This window comes from Chironomus tepperi, unplaced genomic scaffold (genome assembly GCF_022539635.2).
Source record: "Chironomus tepperi strain 1889 unplaced genomic scaffold, CSIRO-AGI_Ctep_v1 contig_170, whole genome shotgun sequence".
Lineage (NCBI taxonomy): Eukaryota > Metazoa > Arthropoda > Insecta > Diptera > Chironomidae > Chironomus > Chironomus tepperi.
Window position 1 is genome coordinate 641,891 of NW_027226292.1, and position 18,460 is coordinate 660,350.

At 31.8% G+C, this 18,460-nt stretch overlaps 4 protein-coding genes across 5 annotated transcripts; 2 read left to right on the plus strand and 2 right to left on the minus strand.

Moving 5' to 3' along the window:
• Positions 1-1,620: 1,620 nt before the first annotated feature.
• LOC139088723 (diacylglycerol lipase-beta-like) lies at positions 1,621-7,734 on the minus strand. Of its 2 annotated transcripts, none has more exons than XM_070637990.1 (9): positions 6,626-7,734; positions 4,494-4,551; positions 4,350-4,412; positions 3,934-4,259; positions 3,619-3,744; positions 3,423-3,557; positions 2,466-3,364; positions 2,154-2,401; positions 1,621-2,089 (listed from the first exon to the last, which is right to left on the minus strand). In XM_070637990.1, exons 2-9 carry the CDS (start codon positions 4,523-4,525, stop codon positions 1,906-1,908), a joined length of 2,013 nt encoding a protein of 670 aa, XP_070494091.1. In that variant the 5' UTR covers positions 4,526-4,551; positions 6,626-7,734; the 3' UTR covers positions 1,621-1,905. The 2 variants fall into 2 exon arrangements, with proteins under 2 accessions (XP_070494091.1, XP_070494092.1); XM_070637991.1 differs by lacking the exon at positions 6,626-7,734 and adding an exon at positions 5,290-5,730.
• Positions 7,735-8,603: 869 nt separating this feature from the next.
• On the minus strand, positions 8,604-9,648 carry AlkB (alpha-ketoglutarate-dependent dioxygenase AlkB). Its single transcript, XM_070637994.1, has 2 exons — positions 9,527-9,648; positions 8,604-9,463 (listed from the first exon to the last, which is right to left on the minus strand). The coding sequence occupies exons 1-2, from the start codon at positions 9,614-9,616 to the stop codon at positions 8,627-8,629; spliced, it is 927 nt and encodes a 308-aa protein (XP_070494095.1). The 5' UTR covers positions 9,617-9,648; the 3' UTR covers positions 8,604-8,626.
• A 4,719-nt stretch (positions 9,649-14,367) lies between these two features.
• Positions 14,368-16,064, plus strand: LOC139088736 (zinc finger protein 830). Its single transcript, XM_070638006.1, has 3 exons — positions 14,368-14,483; positions 14,552-15,320; positions 15,376-16,064. Exons 2-3 carry the CDS (start codon positions 14,557-14,559, stop codon positions 15,542-15,544), a joined length of 933 nt encoding a protein of 310 aa, XP_070494107.1. The 5' UTR covers positions 14,368-14,483; positions 14,552-14,556; the 3' UTR covers positions 15,545-16,064.
• Positions 16,065-16,562: 498 nt separating this feature from the next.
• On the plus strand, positions 16,563-18,442 carry LOC139088771 (solute carrier family 35 member B1 homolog). The gene is made up of 3 exons (XM_070638055.1): positions 16,563-16,812; positions 16,871-17,014; positions 17,386-18,442. Exons 1-3 carry the CDS (start codon positions 16,632-16,634, stop codon positions 18,051-18,053), a joined length of 993 nt encoding a protein of 330 aa, XP_070494156.1. The 5' UTR covers positions 16,563-16,631; the 3' UTR covers positions 18,054-18,442.
• Positions 18,443-18,460: the final 18 nt, after the last annotated feature.

Genomic DNA, 18,460 nt, shown 5'->3' on the forward strand with positions numbered 1-18,460 from the left:
ATTACTGTTGTTCCGCTTTTGAGGCTCAGAATATGTCAAATCATTTCACTTTTTTATGGGAAATTTATAAATAACAAAATAGTATTGTATAATTTTTCTTTCAAGTATTGAATGGATAGGACGTAAAAAAAATCTGAGGTCATCAATTGAATTTTTCAGTAACAAGATTAAAAGTGAGAAATACAATTTTAGTGACAAAAGAAAAGTGGAAGTTGTACACAAAATTCACTTGAATAAAAGAATCTGAAATTCTTTTCATGTTTTCGGCTTTTTATTTTGTCAACATTAACACTATTCTATTGAAACATACCCGAAGATTCTTCATTAAATACCATTAAACTTACATATGGTTTTTCTTTTTTGGAGAAACTTTACTCAAGTTTAAACATATTCGACAGGATATAAGAGGCATTTTGCTTTGAAATTCTCCATTTTACGTAATCATCCATAATTAAAATTTACATAGAGCTTATCTTCCCTTTCTCTTGGTTCTGTCTCCTCCTTTTACTAGACCATCCTCATTTCCTCGATTCAATAATTTCTTTCTTTTACTATTTTTTAATTTCTCATCCAATTCTAAAATTTTGGGATTTATTAAGTTCATTCCCGAACAGCACACCGTGTTCGTTAGGGCACATCTGCGTCACAAATAGAAGGATTCGCTGCTCTGTGTTGATCGGGTTTGTTATCCAGAGCAATTCATTTATTTTGCTTACGAGAACAAAATACAACCCATCCACTAAATTTATTAAAACCAATTGTGTTTTGAAAATTATTACCGAATCCAAAAAATTGATTTTTATTATAAAGACGGAAATTTTAAACTAACATGAAAAGTCCTGATGCCGTAAAAAGAATAAAGAAGAGTTAATCGATGGCCGGAAATGTTGAAGACAAAAATATATCATTCTTAAAATCCACCGACACATAATTTTCCTTTCCATAACTTTTTGATTTCTTTTTATGTCATTTTCAATGGAACCTGGAAATATTAAATCAACGACAATTGGACTTAATGGATATTTCTTTCTTCTGTATTATAACGTGTGTCGAACTTGTCGAATATTCCTATCTCATCAACATCCTGTTTAAGCATCGAAATGATCATTTCCAATTTGTTACGACTTTCAAAACTTTTTGGGAATTTCAGATTTTATTGATGTCTATTCCTTTTATTCCGTACCAAAAAATCTTGACTTTTTTATATATGCATGTCCCTTTTTAGCTACGTACCATTGATACATAAAAATATTAAACTTTATAAAAAAAAAAAAAATGTTAACAGCACACAATGATTGTATTGAATTGATTTCCTATTTGCTTCTTCATTGATCTGTGCAGTGTATTTCATTCATAAAGTCAGGGACAAAAAAATTAAACACAGCATATAACCGTGAAGAATTGACTTATTGAGAGAGCCACTTGATATGGTCATTGTGTATATCAGCATTTAACACACACTGCTAACAAGTAAATTTGATGTTTAAAGAGTAATTTTTTGAGTTTTTTTTAATCAGTTCCTTAATGTTTCAATTTTATTATCTCTAAAAAATTAATATTTGGAATGATTTAAATTCGTCATAATGCGTAATTTATTAACTTTATAAAATGTACCTACATCAAAACCAAACAATATAAAAACTTTTAGAATCTTTAAAGATTATATGAACTAGAACGTGATTAACAATTTTTTTATGAGCTTCTAAAGTAACTTTAATTTGTCTAAGTAATGTATTTAATATCTCATTTTAAAAATATCACAGAATTGGTTTCATTTGTGTTGAATACCAGAAGGACACTGATTTTTCTACTATCTTATTTTGTCACGTCCGAGTCAATGACATAGGGCTGCTTATTCATTTTTTTACATTCATTATATAACATAATGGCTATCTTTTCATCTCATCATAAACTTTGCAATGATATTTTGGAATCTTGAACTTTTTGTTCTTCTAAAATTGTTGTAAGGCACTTGAAAACATTATCAGGCAGATGATCTAATATCATTCGTGGCATGACTCGAAATTCTTGAAACTCTTCAGGTTGACACCATTTCATTTCGTATGTTGGACCACCTGTCTTTGTTTTCCTGTCAAATGTCAAAATAAAAATAATTTAATAACTTAAAATTGAAGCTTTTAGTCGTTATATACTTTTCCAGTTCTGTTTTCTTTCTTCGTATTATATGTAATATACGTCCACCAGTATAAAGTCTTGTTTTGGCAAATCTTCTTAATGAAATTTCTTTTGAAACAAGTGCTGCTTCTGCATTAACTTGATCAGATGGTGAAGGAACAGATTGTTGGACACTTAAATCTGACACATCACGCCATGTTGTTTCTAAATCGCGAGATGGTATTGTAAACATTGTATATCCAAATCCATTCAACAAAATTCGATACTAGTAAGAGTAAAAAGTTTAAATCAAATAAAAAGAAAAATAAAATTTTAAACTGAAGTCTCACCTTCGGTAGTTTACATGCTCTTAGAGTCTCAATGACATTTGTGCGAATATTTTCAACTGACTCTACACATAGTCTCATTACAAAGTCATCGCCGACACCAACTGTGAAAGCAAATGACTCAGTTATACGTGCAGCCTCACGAGACAAAAGTCCAGCAGGTGTTGCAAATGCGTAAACTCTTAAATCAGGATATTTTTCTCTAAGTTTAGCACCTATTAAAATAGACACTCCACCACCTAAGCTGTGTCCAGTTAGAGTTAATGTATAATCTGCATACGTGCTACAAACTCGATCGAGGAGACTTCCTTCTTCTAATTTTTCTATAATTTTTTCAGCACCTATTACCATACCACGATGTGCAGCTGAATTAGGTGGGAAATTAGGCGCTTGAAAATCAGTAGCATCTGCGGTCAAATCAGTAAAAACGTCTCTGAATGATAGACTTCCTCTAACTGTTAAAACAATTTGCTTTTTGACATGATCAAGTAGCAAGCAAAAAGGTAATTCGAAGACATGATTTTTAAACGAAACATAAACAATGTCATCTGCTCGAAGTCGAGAAATTTCTCTAACACCACCAAAATGACATAAGCAGCAATTATCATCAACAACATTGTTTTGACTTCTACAGCATCCACAGCATGTAGCATTTCTGAGTAATTTAAAGCAACCTGAGCAACATTTCAAATAGCAAACCATTGGCCAACCATAAGATGAAAGAGCAAAACGTAGCATATATCGAGCATTTGCAACTGTCATCCAAGATGGAGACGTTGCAAATAATCTCATCATATCCGTTGTGTATCTTGGTCCATCATCGTTCAGCATTCTTATTCTTCGCATTTCACGAGTCTCACGTTTTTGTCTTACGCGGAGTAATATGGATCCAGCAATAATGTCTGAAAATGTTTCTTGCTTTGATTACAAAATTTAATAATGAATTATTTTTCAAAATACCTGAAGGAACTAAATCAGTACTACGAAATAAGGCACTTAACAAGCTAGCTACTTGCATGAAAGCTTCTTGACCATATTCGTCACGTCTTAGACAGCAAAAAACCCATCGGAATCGATTTATCCACACCTTTGAAACTAAATATAAATAAATCAATAAAAAATAATCTATTTATAAGTGTCTGTCCTAGCTAATTACCTTTTTTGTGCAAAAAGGTTTCGGTTGGATGAGTTTTTCGATATTTAGAAGAACCTAATGGATTATACACTAGCAAGAATCCAAATATAATGAGACCAAATACTATCCAGTTCAGAACGACAGTGACTATAAAGAAGGAAAAAGAGTTAAAGCATTTAACTTATAATTATTTTAATTCAATGCAGTGTTTCCCAAACATTATTGTGCCGCGACACACTTTAGTTGTGCGCTACGACCGAAGCCGCACTCGACATGCGGTTCATGACACATGAGTGCCGCGTCAAACAATTTGGACAACACTGATACAAAACATACTTTCAATCACTGTCTTTGAATAAAAGTCGTCATTTTCACAATTTAATGATCCGCAAAATGCCCAAATGCTACCGAAAATATTGAGAATTGTTTCAGGAATGATGAATATAACTTTCAAAGTTAACAATGGAGCAACAAATTTTCTTGCGTTAACATCCGTTATAGCACCTTGAGCACTCCGATTGATTAATAGCACACAAAGAATCAAATTTATACAAATAATGGTAATTATTGAGGCTAAATATATTCTTATCATAAATCCATGCTCATCGCATGTATAAGTTTTGTGCCAATATTTATTTATCACACACGAAATTAACGCTAACCTATGTTGTACAGGATAGAAATAAATTACAGGATGAAAAAAGTAAATCAGTAAATGTTGATTTTAGGATAATTTATGGGATGTAACTAACCATACAATGCGGAAGGCAAATTCAAATATACCGGGAAATACGAGATCATCAGATCCAAATAACCTAAATAAATTAAAAACAAGTGGTTAATTGAAGAATCAGTCATTTATTTACACTGAGTTTTGCCCTTCTTCAAAAACTCACCACTTCCTTCCAAAAAGACGCAGTGCTGGCATTATTTGTATCGTTAATTCCTCCTAGTCTGCAAGTATAATATATTTACAAAAATAATTGAATAAGTATTAGTATTTTCATCATTGAGCAAATGATTCATGATACTCTGAACTCTGTAAATGGATATACGATTTATTAACTTGGAAATTACTTATTTTGTTTTGGGTATTTTAGGATTTTTGATATGATAAAGCTTATTTTCAAAAAGTATAGTAATATTTTAACATTTTTAATCACATTGGTACTTATGTCCAAGTTGATTGTAAAACAAACGTAAACTTTTCGCCATGCTTGTTACCATATGTCAATGTTGCTCTTTCTTAGAGTATAACATTTATTAGAAATCCTATTTTTTTATCTCAATAAAGAGCGAAAAATGTAAGAGTTTAAAGATTGAATTTGTAGTGAGTCGTAAAAAAAAGACGTATGTGATATACTCAGGGTCAAATTTTTGTGTACAATTAAAATTGCTTATTACAGGTAAAATGACCTCGCAATCTAATCACATGGCTTTTAATACATCCTATATTGTAATTCACAAATTGAGAGAATTTTTATAATGATGAACTGTAATTGATGCTCGTAAATATTTACACAATGCATGACTAAAACAGAAAGTGCTTTATTGATTAACAAGTAGGAAAATTAATTTTTATTAATAATTTTCCGAACTCATTTATTCAAATTGCTTTTCCAAGTTTTTCTGTTTGAATGGGAAAGTCTATTAAAATTTTAATTCCTGTAGGAAATGATTTGGACTGCTCACTTTGAAATGTACTGATTAACTGATGAGATATAGGCACTCATTATTTATTGCCACTTTAAATATCTATTACTAAGAAGCTTACGTAGTGAATCATATCGGATATTTTTGTAAATCCCATTTCAATATTTTTGCAAATCATCATAGCAATTAAACATTGAAATGATGACGACGACAAGTGTCCATAAATGCGAACGTAATGAAAATATTTTACAGCATCAAATTATCAAAAAGGTGTATTTGGTCAAAGATCATTGTATACTATACGATCAGAAATGTCAATAGTAAACAGTCAGTTCCATCGGAAAATATGTATAGTCAATTCAGAAAAGAGGAATAATGGATAAAATAATAAAATAAATTGCCTGCAATTGTGAAAGAGACTGCTATTAAATCTACTATTAGCTTAAAAATACAAATGGTCTTTTTCTAGTGGCACAAAGAAGCAACAGCAATATGTTTTCGTGAAAAATTGTATGTAAAATGTCTAACTTATGCATGTATATATTGCATGCTTTTGTGCAGTTGTAAGAAGTATAAAGAAAAATAATTTGAAATAACATATCTAAGTAGCTGTTTTTCAATGCAATAAAATGTGACATAATAATACAGTATTTTGCTCAAAATGAATGTATGTATCGAAAAATTTATGGATTTAGGTATGATATGTTGCAATCTTAAATTGTTGATGTAAACCAATGCATACATTCTTTGTTCAATCATTATTTCATGAGAGATCCTTGAAATTTAAATTTTGATAATGCATAATAGGGCTGTAAATAAATTTCCGAAATATAAGTGTACCAAATGAAGTACAGAGGCGATTTTGATGTTATTTGAAGAAATTGATTTGGTATTTGAATATATTGGACATTTCTACTGTTTAGAAATATTAACCTTTTTCAGAATAATTAGATTTAAAGCAAAATTGTTGAAGTTATAACTGTCAAAAATTTAAACTTATTATTTACTAACACTGTTAAAGAAAATTGTATAAATTTAATTTGCAAAATTTTTCTACTTTAGGTTTAATTCTGATAACACATGAGTATTTTGAATGCTTTATTTGTTCTTAATATAACTAGATAAAGGCAAAAAAACAATATATATTTTGATATTTGTGTAAAATTTTTAAAATGAAATTTTACTATTGTTTATATTAGAATACAACATTTGGTATAGTCATGTACAGTAGGGTGTACTTTGTATTAGAACATCTAAATATCTTGCACAACATTATTAAAGCACCTATCATACTGGAATAATGAAGAAAAAGATGTAACGAGTTCCCTTCGAATTGGTAAAAACGAACTAGTTCTAAAAAACAACTTAGCATTACCTTTATGAATAGATAGTAATTTTTGATGCGCTCGATTCTCTCTCACGACTTGAAATTTGTTATTTTCTTCTCCACTGCGTCAAGAATATTTTATAGTTTTCTTTATACTTCTCACTTTTTTTTTACTTCTCTACAATCGTTGATATTTCTTTTGGCGTAGAATGGAATACCGTTATGTTATCGTAGTGATATGTAAAGATGAAATTCTGTGCACCATATTATGAACGAGAATTTTTCTCCCATTGCTGCTCATCAAATAAATTATTATGCACTTTATCATTACGCACACAACACTCCTTATTTGATTCTTCTGTTCAATTTCATTGACATTTAGATCGCAAACTTAAATTGAGATATTTTTCTCATTTTTTTACCAGCACAAACTTCTTTCACCATTTTATATAGTCTTCGATAGAAAATAAAGTTAATAAAATTGAGTTCAATTTACGCAGTTAGCAAACAAACAAAACCAAAATTTTCACTTTTACTTTGCATATTTGAGAAGTTTTCTTTTACACTTTGTTCAAAAGTCACTAAGCTTGTCTTTTTTCCTGGATCCTTATATTATGTCATATAACTTATCTTCAAGTCACTTATTAGTAATGAATCATATCATTGCTTTGAATAATATTTTTGAAAAGTCGTTTTTGGCACCCTTACTTATTAATCTGCTTACTTATGCTTCCTTTCGACATACGATTTATTATAACACACACTTTATATTATTTTTGTGTGCACAAAAAGAAGGTAAAAAGTAAACAAGCATCGCACATTTGCAGCAAAATGTTTTGCAAGAAGTTGGACTGTGCTGAGATTGGAAAAAACGTGTTTGATCACTTTTTTTGTCGTTGCTGCAATTTATCCAAACTGCATCACAGAAATAAAATCTACATTTAAAAACCAAATACACCTCTTTTTTTCTCACAGAGCAAATTGTCTATCCTCAAATATTTCTTTCAATTATACTGTATTTAAAACCATAAAATGTATTAATTTGTTATTTTTTGTGCCTGACTTGAGGCATCGAATTTAAAACTTTACAAACTTTTTAATTCAACTGATGTGCACATGAGATTTTGCAATTTTTTTGATTATGAAATAATAATTCATTAGTTCTTAAGCACTTATTTCTTATGACTATTTACAGCTACAATCTTGAAGCAATCACTAGATCATGTCAAAAGAAATCAAATTTCATTTTTTTATTTTAATTCGAAAATTCTTTTAGAAGTAAAACTTTTTAATTGAATTTTTTACACAAACAAAAAGATATTGAATCAATACACGATGTGATTCGTTGAAATGAGTGCTGAAAACTAACCAGCAAGCTGAGAAATAAGACATAAAAGTATGTACATGCTTTACGCTCTCGCGATTTTTTGAAGCTGAGTTTTTTTTTTCTTTTCTTTACAGTGCATGCGAACAAAGATTGTTTGTTAAGTACCGACGGATATACTCACTAGAGCAATTGTATATTCTTCTCTCATTTTTAATGCATAATTTATTTGTATGAACGCAACAAATGCACTGATTGATGCAAATTGATTTAAATAGAAGATGATATATTCTTCCAGATAAAATGCTCTCAATTCTTACATCATGAAATAGTAATTTGGAAGCAATTTGAAAGTAACAATGATTTGCATTTAGTACTGCATATTGATTCTATTGACTTTTTCCCATAGATTTCAATTCAATGAGATATACACATGGAAAATTTTTGGAGTTTGTGTTTTTGGGCGCCTTATGACCTTTCAATAACTAAAAAGCTGCAACTTAAGGCACTCGTTCTCTTCTGCTATTTAATGTCTTGACAAATACATCGATCGTACTCTCTGTTCATTACACATTTACTTACATGCTTCAACACTACTGACCTTAATTTTTCTTCATCTCTCTTTTCTTTTCTTGCTTTGGTACATGCATTACATCTCCGTGTATTAGATAGACAGTCATTTTAATAGAAATTAAAAATTCATTTTAATGCCAAAATTAATTTCCTCATATTTTATTTTTATACTGTCGCACATTTACATTTATTCGGCTATCCATTAAATATTTTTCAAATTGCTTCCATGATTCTTTGGAGATGCACTCTTTTAAATCATCAGGATTGAGTACGCTGCAATTTTTAGTGTCATCATTTTCGTTCCATGTTTGCGATTCTGATTCAAAAATTCTAGGAACAGCATGATAATTTAATCGGGACCTTCCAGACATTATTACAACATCGCCTGAATTTAGTAAGATTGGCACAGCATCGGCATCTTTGAATGATCCACCCATAAGAAAAACTGCAGATTGTCCAAAACTGATGGAAAAAAGTGGAGCATGACAAATTTCTGAATGATCTGTATGAGCTGATAATGTAGATCCTATGTGATAAAAATTTATTATTGCTGCCTCTGATATAAAGTTATTAAAATTCAAAACTTCAGCAAATACAGAAACAAGTCTGGAAAGCTCTTCAGGAAATTCATCTTTGTTCTCTTCGTTGTAAACTTTATTTGTCCAGTCATAATGATAACCTAAAGTTGTCCATCTCATTGATTTTTTAATTAAATTTTTTTGTTGCTGATCGACTTCTTCAGTCCATGAAGTCCAAAAATCCTTGATGACATTTTCTTTAAATCTTGATTCCAGTAAATTGTTTGGATGATTTTTTGTGTAATCTTTCAACAGTTTCTTTATATAGTATCGTTGACCAAGTGATGTAAAAGGATTTTTAATGATTATTAGTCCTGGACAATCTTTCAAGCTATATATATTCCAATCACTTAAGTCTTTTAATCCAATATTTGGTATTTCTTTGTTGATATCAATCGTGAATTTATCAACCTAACATTTAAAACAATAATTTTAAGTTAAAATATTAATTGATTTTAATATTATTATGCTCACTGCATGCTTATTATTTTCACTACAGTCGATGACATCGTCCAAACTAGGCAGTTTATCCTTACTTTTATAGTATTTAAATTTTTTCATCATTTTGTGTGATTATTGGATTTGTTTTGGTTATGAACCTCTCTATAACGAATTTGACTGTTGTAACGTTTTTTTTCGAGATTTCTTTTAAATTTTCATTAGTTCAACTTGTTCAGACGTGTTTTGACTTTTCGGCAAAATGGTAGAAACAACAACAAATCTCAACAACGAGGAAAGTAACCAAAAACTTTCGGAAAAACAATCTGAATCTCAACAACAAGATTCAGCACCCGTGACAACTCTCATCACCGAGGATATAAACAACGAAAAGCAACATGACATTGAGATGGAAAATCTCAAAACAAAACAGACAACAATGGATCAATTCGTCCAACCATTAAGGGCAGAAAAACGTCGCAGCCAACTTGAAATCTTCAGTGCGCCAGCCAAAAAGATATCTAGTGCTAGCAAAAAGAAAGATGACAACAAAAAACAATTTGACTTCTCAAATGCCAGGATGAATCTGTACGATGACAGATTTTTCAACTTCAGCGGAGATAACAGCAATGCACCAGAACAACCAAAACAAAGTGAAATATCATCATCATCGAAAGATAACAACCTTCACAGCAGAAACCGAAACCACCACCGATCCATATAACTAGTGGTGGAGGACAGGAAAGAAGGTTGATGAACCAGATCAACAACCAACCCAGGAGTTTTATGATCAACGTCAAAAAGGATAAACTCAAAACAAAAGTTGTATCAACGGAGAGTTGGGACGACTACGACAGATTCATCAAACTCCTCAGAGAAAAACAACACCACTTTCACAATGCAAACCAGGAACCACAGATGAAATTCGTGCTCTACGGACTTCCAATGATGGAGATCGTAGACTTGGAAAAGGAGTTGAAAACGGAAAACATTCACCAGTTAAAATTGTCAAAATGACAATGAAACAAAGGAGACACGAAAACGACGACGACCAGAACTACCTTCTGTATTTTAATAAAGTACAGGAAGGTAACATTTTGGAAAACCTTCGAAAGGTTAACTGTGTCTACGGCTTCAAAGTAAAATGGGCTAAATACAACAACAGGCGTAACGGACCTTCTTTCTGTTCGAAATGTTTGAATGGACAACGTGGTTGTAACAAACCACTAATCTGTTTCAGATGCTCTGAACAGCATGATTCAAAAAGTCCTTACATTTCGATTGAAACAACAAGGTCCCAATCGAAAAACTAAAGTGTCACTTCTGCGGCGAGAAAATGAGCAATCTCACAAGAATGCAACATCAGGAAACAAATAATCGAGAAGTGGAAAGCTAAATCAATGAACGACAACAACCGAAATCAAAACAGACCATCAGGTGAACAACAAAGGAATTCACGAAATCCTGCTGGACAACAAAGGAATTCACGAAATCCTGCTGGACAACAAAGGAATGCTCCACCAACATCAAAAGCAGGTGAACGATCAGGCGGATCTGATCAACTTACATCACAAAGACCAGCTGAGTATCCCAGAACCGGTACCAACAACATCTAGAAAACCAGCTTCTGAAACCTCCGCACCAGTCACCATAAAATCACAAAATAATCATCCACAGCAGAAACCCTCAAATCAGGGAAATCAAAACAAAAACCGAAGAAATAGGAGAAGGGGAAGGAATGGAAATAACAACAGGTCAAAGCCAAAGACCAATAACAATCATCAACAGAACTCAACACAGGTTGTAGAAATTATGGACCTAGACTTCAATTCACTAACCTTGGAAACAAACAAGGTCGATGTGGTAATACAAAGGAACAAATTTCACCAGCCCAAGGCACAATCGATGAATGCATGTTCTTCATCAAATTCATCGAAATCATCACCAAAAAGCCAGAGTACCTAAAAGAGGAACAGATACAACAAGCCATCGGCCAAAAAGTTGCCAAAATCTACATGAGTCAACATGGATTGTAGTCACCAAAGAATCAACGTAATTTACTGGAATGCTAACAGCCTTGCAGATAAGATGTTAGCATTTCTCGACTACCTCAGCATGCAAAACGTTGATGTTGCGTGCATAGAAACATTCCTAAAACCAAACTCCAAAGTAGACTCGCATCCTGACTACGTAATTCATCGATTTGATCGCATTGATAGACCAAAAGGTGGTGTTGCGATCATTGTCAAAAGAAATCTAAAACATCAGCTTCAACCAAGCTACAACACAAAGCTAATAGAATGCATCGGAATAAAAGTCTTCATCAACGAATCAATAAAATCCTCTCCGTCTATCTTCCAGGAGGAAGCAAAGGAAGGAAATAGACGATCATCTAAGAGATGACATCAACAAAATAACAAACATCAGAGGAAACTACTACATCTGACTTCAATGCAAAACATCGAGAGTGGAATTGCAACGTAGCAAACAAAGCCGGGACAATAACAGGATATGTCCGGGGAGTTCATGATCTACTACCCCGATTCACCAACGTATTATCCAGAAGATCCGACGAAATCTGTATCAACAATCGACCTAATGCTCTCAAATTCCAGTCTGAAGTACAGCTAAAATGCACAGAGGCAATGAGTGACCATTGCGCTGTGTATTTTCAAATCAGGACATCCAAAGTTGACAGAACAGACAACACAGTTTACAGATATGACTACAGAAATGCCAACTGGAAAAAATTAATCGTATATAACTCGTCGCATCGAAGACAGCACTCTGGAAAACCCATGCAACACAGTAGAGGAGATAGAACATCATATCAAAGTATTCTCAGAACTCATCATGGATTCCAGAAACAAAACTGTGAAGAAGAAAAAGATCAACTTTGAATCGACAAAGCTCACACCAGAAATCAAAGACTTAATCAGGACGAAAAGAAGTCTTCGACGAAGATGGCAACGTAGCAGAGATAAACAAATCAAAACTGAATTAAACATCCTACAGAAAGTCATCAAAGACAAAATTAAGGAACTCAAAAATACAAACTGGAATAAGCGGCTTTCAGAAATCCAACCATCAAACCAAAAGTCTGGAGGATTGCAAAGCATTGCAAGAAAGGTTCAAAATCGATGCCACCGTTGATTGATGCAGATAGAACGTTCATCACTAATAAGGAAAAAGCCAGCGTTCTCAGTGACTATTTTCGTAAAGCTCACGAAAATCCACTTGAGGACAACAACCCAGTACATACCCAGGAAGTAGACAACGCAGTGAAGGAAACATTGGAAGGAGAAAATAGTGACTGCACAGAACTTACAAATGTAGAGGAAATCTCATACATTGTAAGAAATCTGAAAAATCCTAAAGCACCAGGATTAGACGATGTCAACAATATACTCCTCAAAAATCTTCCACCAAAAGGCTTCGAATATTTGAAGTTCATCATCAACACGTGTCTCAAACTTAACTATTTTCCGAAAGTTTGGAAAAAAGCTAAAGTAATCCCGATCCCAAAACCTGGCAAACCAGCAAACGAAGTGAGCAGCTATAGGCCAATAAGCTTGCTTAGTTCCCTAAGCAAAATATTGGAGAGAGTATTGCTGAATAGAATAAACGAGCATCTGGAGGATAACAACATCATTCCGACTCAACAGTGTGGCTTTCGCACAGGACGATCAACATCTCACCAACTCATCAAAGTAATCAAAACAGCAAAGGAAAACATAAGCAGGAAGAAATCAACAGGAATGATCTTCCTAGATGTGGAGAAAGCATTTGACAGAGTCTGGCATAACGGACTCTTGTTTAAAATGATCAAATTAGGGTTTCCACTACCACTTATAAAAACTGTAAGATCTTTCCTAAGTGAAAGAACTTTCTCAGTTTTTATTAAAGGTCAGTTCTCAGAAACCAATGAAATCAAATTCGGAGTACCACAAGGAGCAGTGCTTTCACCAACTCTCTACAACATCTACACATATGATATTGTAAGAGAAACAACTAACAATATCGCACTCTTCGCAGATGATACTGCATTGTATCATTCTGCAGAAAACTCAGCCGATATTGTAACACATCTACAACACACTGGAAGAAAAGTACAACAATACATGAACAAATGGAAAATAAATCTCAACAAACAGAAGACTCAAGCCTTATTCATCACAAATAGGTACTCCAGGCAACTTCCTAAAGACAACATCAAATTCCTCAACGAAAACATCAAATGGGAAACCGAAGCTAAATATCTGGGAATGATAATCGACAAGAGAGTGACACTAAAGCAGCATGTAGAATATGTGACCAACAGAGCTCACATGCATTAAGACTACTTTATCCCCTCATCAGCAGGAACTCACATCTCGACGTTCGAAACAAACTTCTCATCTACAAGCTAGCCGTGAGACCCATCTTCACATACGGCTGTCCAGCATTTGAACGGATGGCAAAAACACATCTACAAAAACTACAAGTACTACAAAACAAATTCTTGAGAATTGTTCTCAACAAAACAAGATATGAAAGGATATCAGATCTACATACTGAAGCAAAAATACCCTCTATTGAGGACTACGTCGGAAAGTTGCAAGCGAATTTCAACACTCGTCTTGCGTCGCGAAACACCGAATAAACCATAACATAAATTAAAGCAAAACAATTTCAAAATAAAATCAAAAACTAAGTGATTGAAGGCGATAAGTCAGAATCCTTAAAAATTTAAATACAAATAAAATGTATCCAAACTTTGTACATAATTAAGTTAAAAATTTAATGAATAAAAAGTTTATTTTAAAAAAAAAAAAAAAAAAAAAAAAGGATTTGTTTTGGTTATGAACCTCTCTATAACGAATTTGACTGTTGTAACGTTTTTTTTCGAGATTTCTTTTAAATTTTCATTATTTTTTTAAACGATTTTTAAATAAATCAATAAATTAAAGAAAAGAGCTTAAACTAAGTTTTAAATAGTGTTTAATTAAGATAAGTAAGTAGTATGTCATTTAGAAATGATTGAATCCTGTTAAATACGTCATGTTCTAATATTTTTTTTAGCAAAAATGAATGCGGCTTTTCGATTAGAAAAAAAGAAATTAAGTCAACATGATTTAAGACGCTTAATGAATGAGCAGAAACAATCACGAACAGCGGATGCTAATAAGATTGATTCACCTTTTGCAAAATATGATAATGGTCAATTAACATGCGTTTTATGTAAATCAATAGTTAGGTCAGAAAGTGTTTGGAAGGTACATATAAATGCAAAGCAGCATAAAGATAATTTACAACTTGCAAAACAGTTGAAAGAGAAGTTAGAAAATCAAACGAAAAAAACAGGTAACGACGACAGAATTGCTGGATTAAAAAGATCTATTGAAGATATGCGCTCAGAAGTGCCTGAAAAGAAATTAAAAGGAATTTTGAAAAATAGTACACCATCTACTCCATCAGCTACGACTAACATAGTCGTTAAGCAAAATGAAGTATCAAATGACAAGTCACAAAATGATAAGATACCTGATGACTTTTTTGATTCAAAACCCAAGTCAAAAAAATCTGCAAAAACAAAAAATGAAGAAGTGGATAGTGAAAAAATGCAAGTTGATGAAGCACTTCCAGAAGGTTTTTTTGATGATCCAGTAAAAGACGCAAAGGCAAGAAATCTTGAATACAAAGATCCAGTGGAAGAAGAATGGGACAAGTTTCAGAAGGAAATTAAAGAAGCAGAAGTTCAGTCAACAAATATTATTAATGAAGAGCATGAGGAAGCGACTGTTGAAAGACAAATTGATGAAATTGATGAACAAATTAGAAATTGGTCAAGGTAAATTTTAAAATAAAATCCTTTACAATCAAAAAAACTAATTAACTCTTTTTAGGGTGCTTGAGATGGAGAAGAAAAAGGAGGAAATTGAAACAAAACTTAAACAAGAGAATATAATCAAGAGTGATAACGACACAATAATGAAAACTAGTGATACAGAGAGTGATGAGGACGAAGATATTCCTGAATTTATAGACTGGAGATCAAAAAAGAGTCACAAATAAATTTTAAATTGAATTTACTCTTAAAATAGCCTAATTTAAAGGATAGGAATTCACGCCACAATTAATTCTTTACAATTTTCTTAATTAGTAAGCAATAACCCAAGAGTTCGCTCATTTGTCATTTGAATATTGACTTTAAATAGTTTTTAACATTTGTAGACCAATCTTTATTCTTATTAAATTATGTACTTTAAATTTTTATTCGAAGCTTTGTCCACTCTTTTGATTAGCACAATGGACGTTCTAAAAATTTTAAAACTGTTCTTAGATCAAAAAAGAATATTAATTCGAATTGCTTGTTCCAGCTTTTCCAAACAAATGTTAAGCACTAATGCTTTTGTAATTCAATTTAAAATTGGCAAAAGAGAGACCAAAAATATCCACTAGACGTGGTGTTATCTGATGACACTAATAAATTCCTGAAATACCTATTTAAAGGATTCATAGTTTTTCATCAATAAAAGAATGTTGCAAAATTTAGCACCTTAAAGTTTTTAAAAATAAAATAATTAAAATCTTATACATTTTTTTGATTACCATCTCTAATCGGGAGTTACGCGACTGTGTGTATTACCAAAAGCCAAATGCACGTATATTCAATTTCACTTTATAACTAGAAAGTTGCGAATGGGAAATTAATCGAGGACATACGTCCCATTTGGATAAGAATCGTCGGAAAATTTGATGGTTGTGACCACCAGATAAATGTGTCATAAAACCAAATACGAGAAGGGGAAGCTGGATCTACATGTGGAGAACAAAACAGAGAGTTCAAAAGAGCTTTATTTAAATATTGGGAATTCCCTTTTTAACATTCTACTGGGAAGTTTTTTTTTACAGATTTTTCGATGCGATTGAAATCCTCTCAATTGGAGAACATTGACAAAAGAGATTCTTGCTTACATTTATATGATTCATTAAGACGCAGCCGATGAGAGCGTTATGTGTTAAACTTATTATTTGTTATGAAATGAATTAAGAGAGAAAACTTCAATTTTGAATTGCGATTAGCATGCACATGATGGAGATCAGTTGTTATTTATAATTCGTTTAGTACACACTATTTTAAAAGAACAAGGAAATAATTATGTTATCACTTTTTGAACGATTTAAATTGATTGGTCTATCGCTAGGAATTTTTGCGAGTTATAGTATCATGGCTGTCTACCAAGAAAAAATATTTAAGGATGACTATGGAGGGGAAAAATTTGTTTATCCAACAGCATTTGTAGCTATTCAATGTTTAGTGTACTTTATTACTGCAAAAGGTGATTAAATTTTTTTTTTTTTTTTTATAAGTGAACTGACAAAAATTTTTTTTTCCAGGAATCATGATGACACATGACCATCCAACAAATGAAACGCCACAAAAATTTTATTTCTTCATAGCGTTATTCTACTTATTGGCTATGACGACCTCAAATATGGCTATTCAGTATATTCCTTATGTAGTCCAAGTTGTTGGAAAAGGTATGTTCCTAAATAATCGTGCGTGGGCAAATATACATTAAAACAAGTTATAACAAGTTAATCGACGCTAGTTCACATCTAATACTAACGTATTTTATCCATTAAGAATTTTTTGCAATTAATTAACGAGATTTGATCAATGTTTTCTATTGGTTCTTTAATAATATGCTATGTTATGCGGAAATTCATTAGAATTATGAGACTGAATCTTAAAATCTAAATTTTTAATTACTATTATTTTAACCGCTATATTCTTCATTCATCGCAAGTTCTACATTTTTCAAGTTTATTTATTTAAATAGCATTAGATATCTTTTGTCTTATTAAATTTAAAAATGTACATCAAATTAATGATATTTTAATTTCCACAGCATGTAAACCAATTCCAGTGATGATTTTTGCTGTCTTGGTAGTAAGGAAATCTTATACAATTCAGAAATATTTCTTTGTTTCGATGATCGTTTTTGGAGTTGGTTTATTCATATACAAGGACGGGATAAATTCATCAAACGAGACATTTTGGGGATATATGCTTATAATGATAAGCCTGTTACTTGATGGATGTCTCGGTGCAGCACAAGATAAAATGAGAACTGTTTCAAGGCCATCATCATTGAATTTTATGTACTATGTTAATGCTTGGAGTACGTTAATATTTATTCCACTACTGTTCATAAACTACGAAGGATGGAGATTTGTCCAATTTTGCATTAAACACTATGAGATTTGTTACTATTTGGCTATTACTGTTTTGATGGGAACTGCTGGTCAATATTTTATATCAACGATGATATCAAGCTTTGGTTCATTACCCTTAGCTTTAGTAACTACTATGAGAAAATTCTTTACCGTTTTATTTTCATCATTAATTTTTGGAAATGTCCTTAATGGTCGGCAGTGGACAGCTACTATTTTAATTTTCCTAATTCTTGTTTTGGATGCATTATTTGGTAATAGAAATTTCTTTAATTGTAAGACTGAAAAAGAAGTAAAAGGAAAGGATTCAATTGAAGAAGATGTGCCGAAGATTAATGTGTGATTAATTTCTTGTAAAACGTCAAAATTATTAAGTTATTCTACTTATTTTTCGAATTTTCTTATGTAATAATTCTAAAAAATTGTTCGCCTACATGTTTAAACAACGCTTAGGTGATTTAAAATTAATTATATGATTAAGTGTATAAAAGTGAACGTTAAGTACAGTTAAGTATTTTAATTAATTACATTATATATATATCATTAATTTATGGTTGACAGAAATTGCTCATTACTTGATGATGAAAAGGTGGTTCTAATAATTTAAGCTAAAACTGTCGATCGTCATCAAAATATTTTAAATACTTAGGTACTTTAATCATTTCCTAACTGTTAAATCCCTAGCCATAAAGCATTACCATCAAAACATTGAACATTCTTTTTGATGTTTTCAATGTTTAATGCTTTAAT

Coding starts and splice junctions, on each gene's coding strand:
- LOC139088723 (XM_070637990.1), bottom strand. CDS start 4,525: ATGCCAGCACTGCGTCTTTTTGGAAGGAAGTG. Junction 4,260..4,349: donor TTTGCCTTCCGCATTGTATG/GTTAGTTACATC, acceptor TGTACAACATAG/GTTAGCGTTAATTTCGTGTG. Junction 2,402..2,465: donor GAGCATGTAAACTACCGAAG/GTGAGACTTCAG, acceptor TACTCTTACTAG/TATCGAATTTTGTTGAATGG.
- AlkB (XM_070637994.1), bottom strand. CDS start 9,616: ATGATGAAAAAATTTAAATACTATAAAAGTAAGGATAAACTGCCTAGT. Junction 9,464..9,526: donor GTGAAAATAATAAGCATGCA/GTGAGCATAATA, acceptor TTTAAATGTTAG/GTTGATAAATTCACGATTGA.
- LOC139088736 (XM_070638006.1), top strand. CDS start 14,557: ATGAATGCGGCTTTTCGATTAGAAAAAAAGAAATTAAGTCAACATGAT. Junction 15,321..15,375: donor CAAATTAGAAATTGGTCAAG/GTAAATTTTAAA, acceptor AACTCTTTTTAG/GGTGCTTGAGATGGAGAAGA.
- LOC139088771 (XM_070638055.1), top strand. CDS start 16,632: ATGTTATCACTTTTTGAACGATTTAAATTGATTGGTCTATCGCTAGGA. Junction 16,813..16,870: donor GTACTTTATTACTGCAAAAG/GTGATTAAATTT, acceptor TTTTTTTTCCAG/GAATCATGATGACACATGAC. Junction 17,015..17,385: donor AGTCCAAGTTGTTGGAAAAG/GTATGTTCCTAA, acceptor TAATTTCCACAG/CATGTAAACCAATTCCAGTG.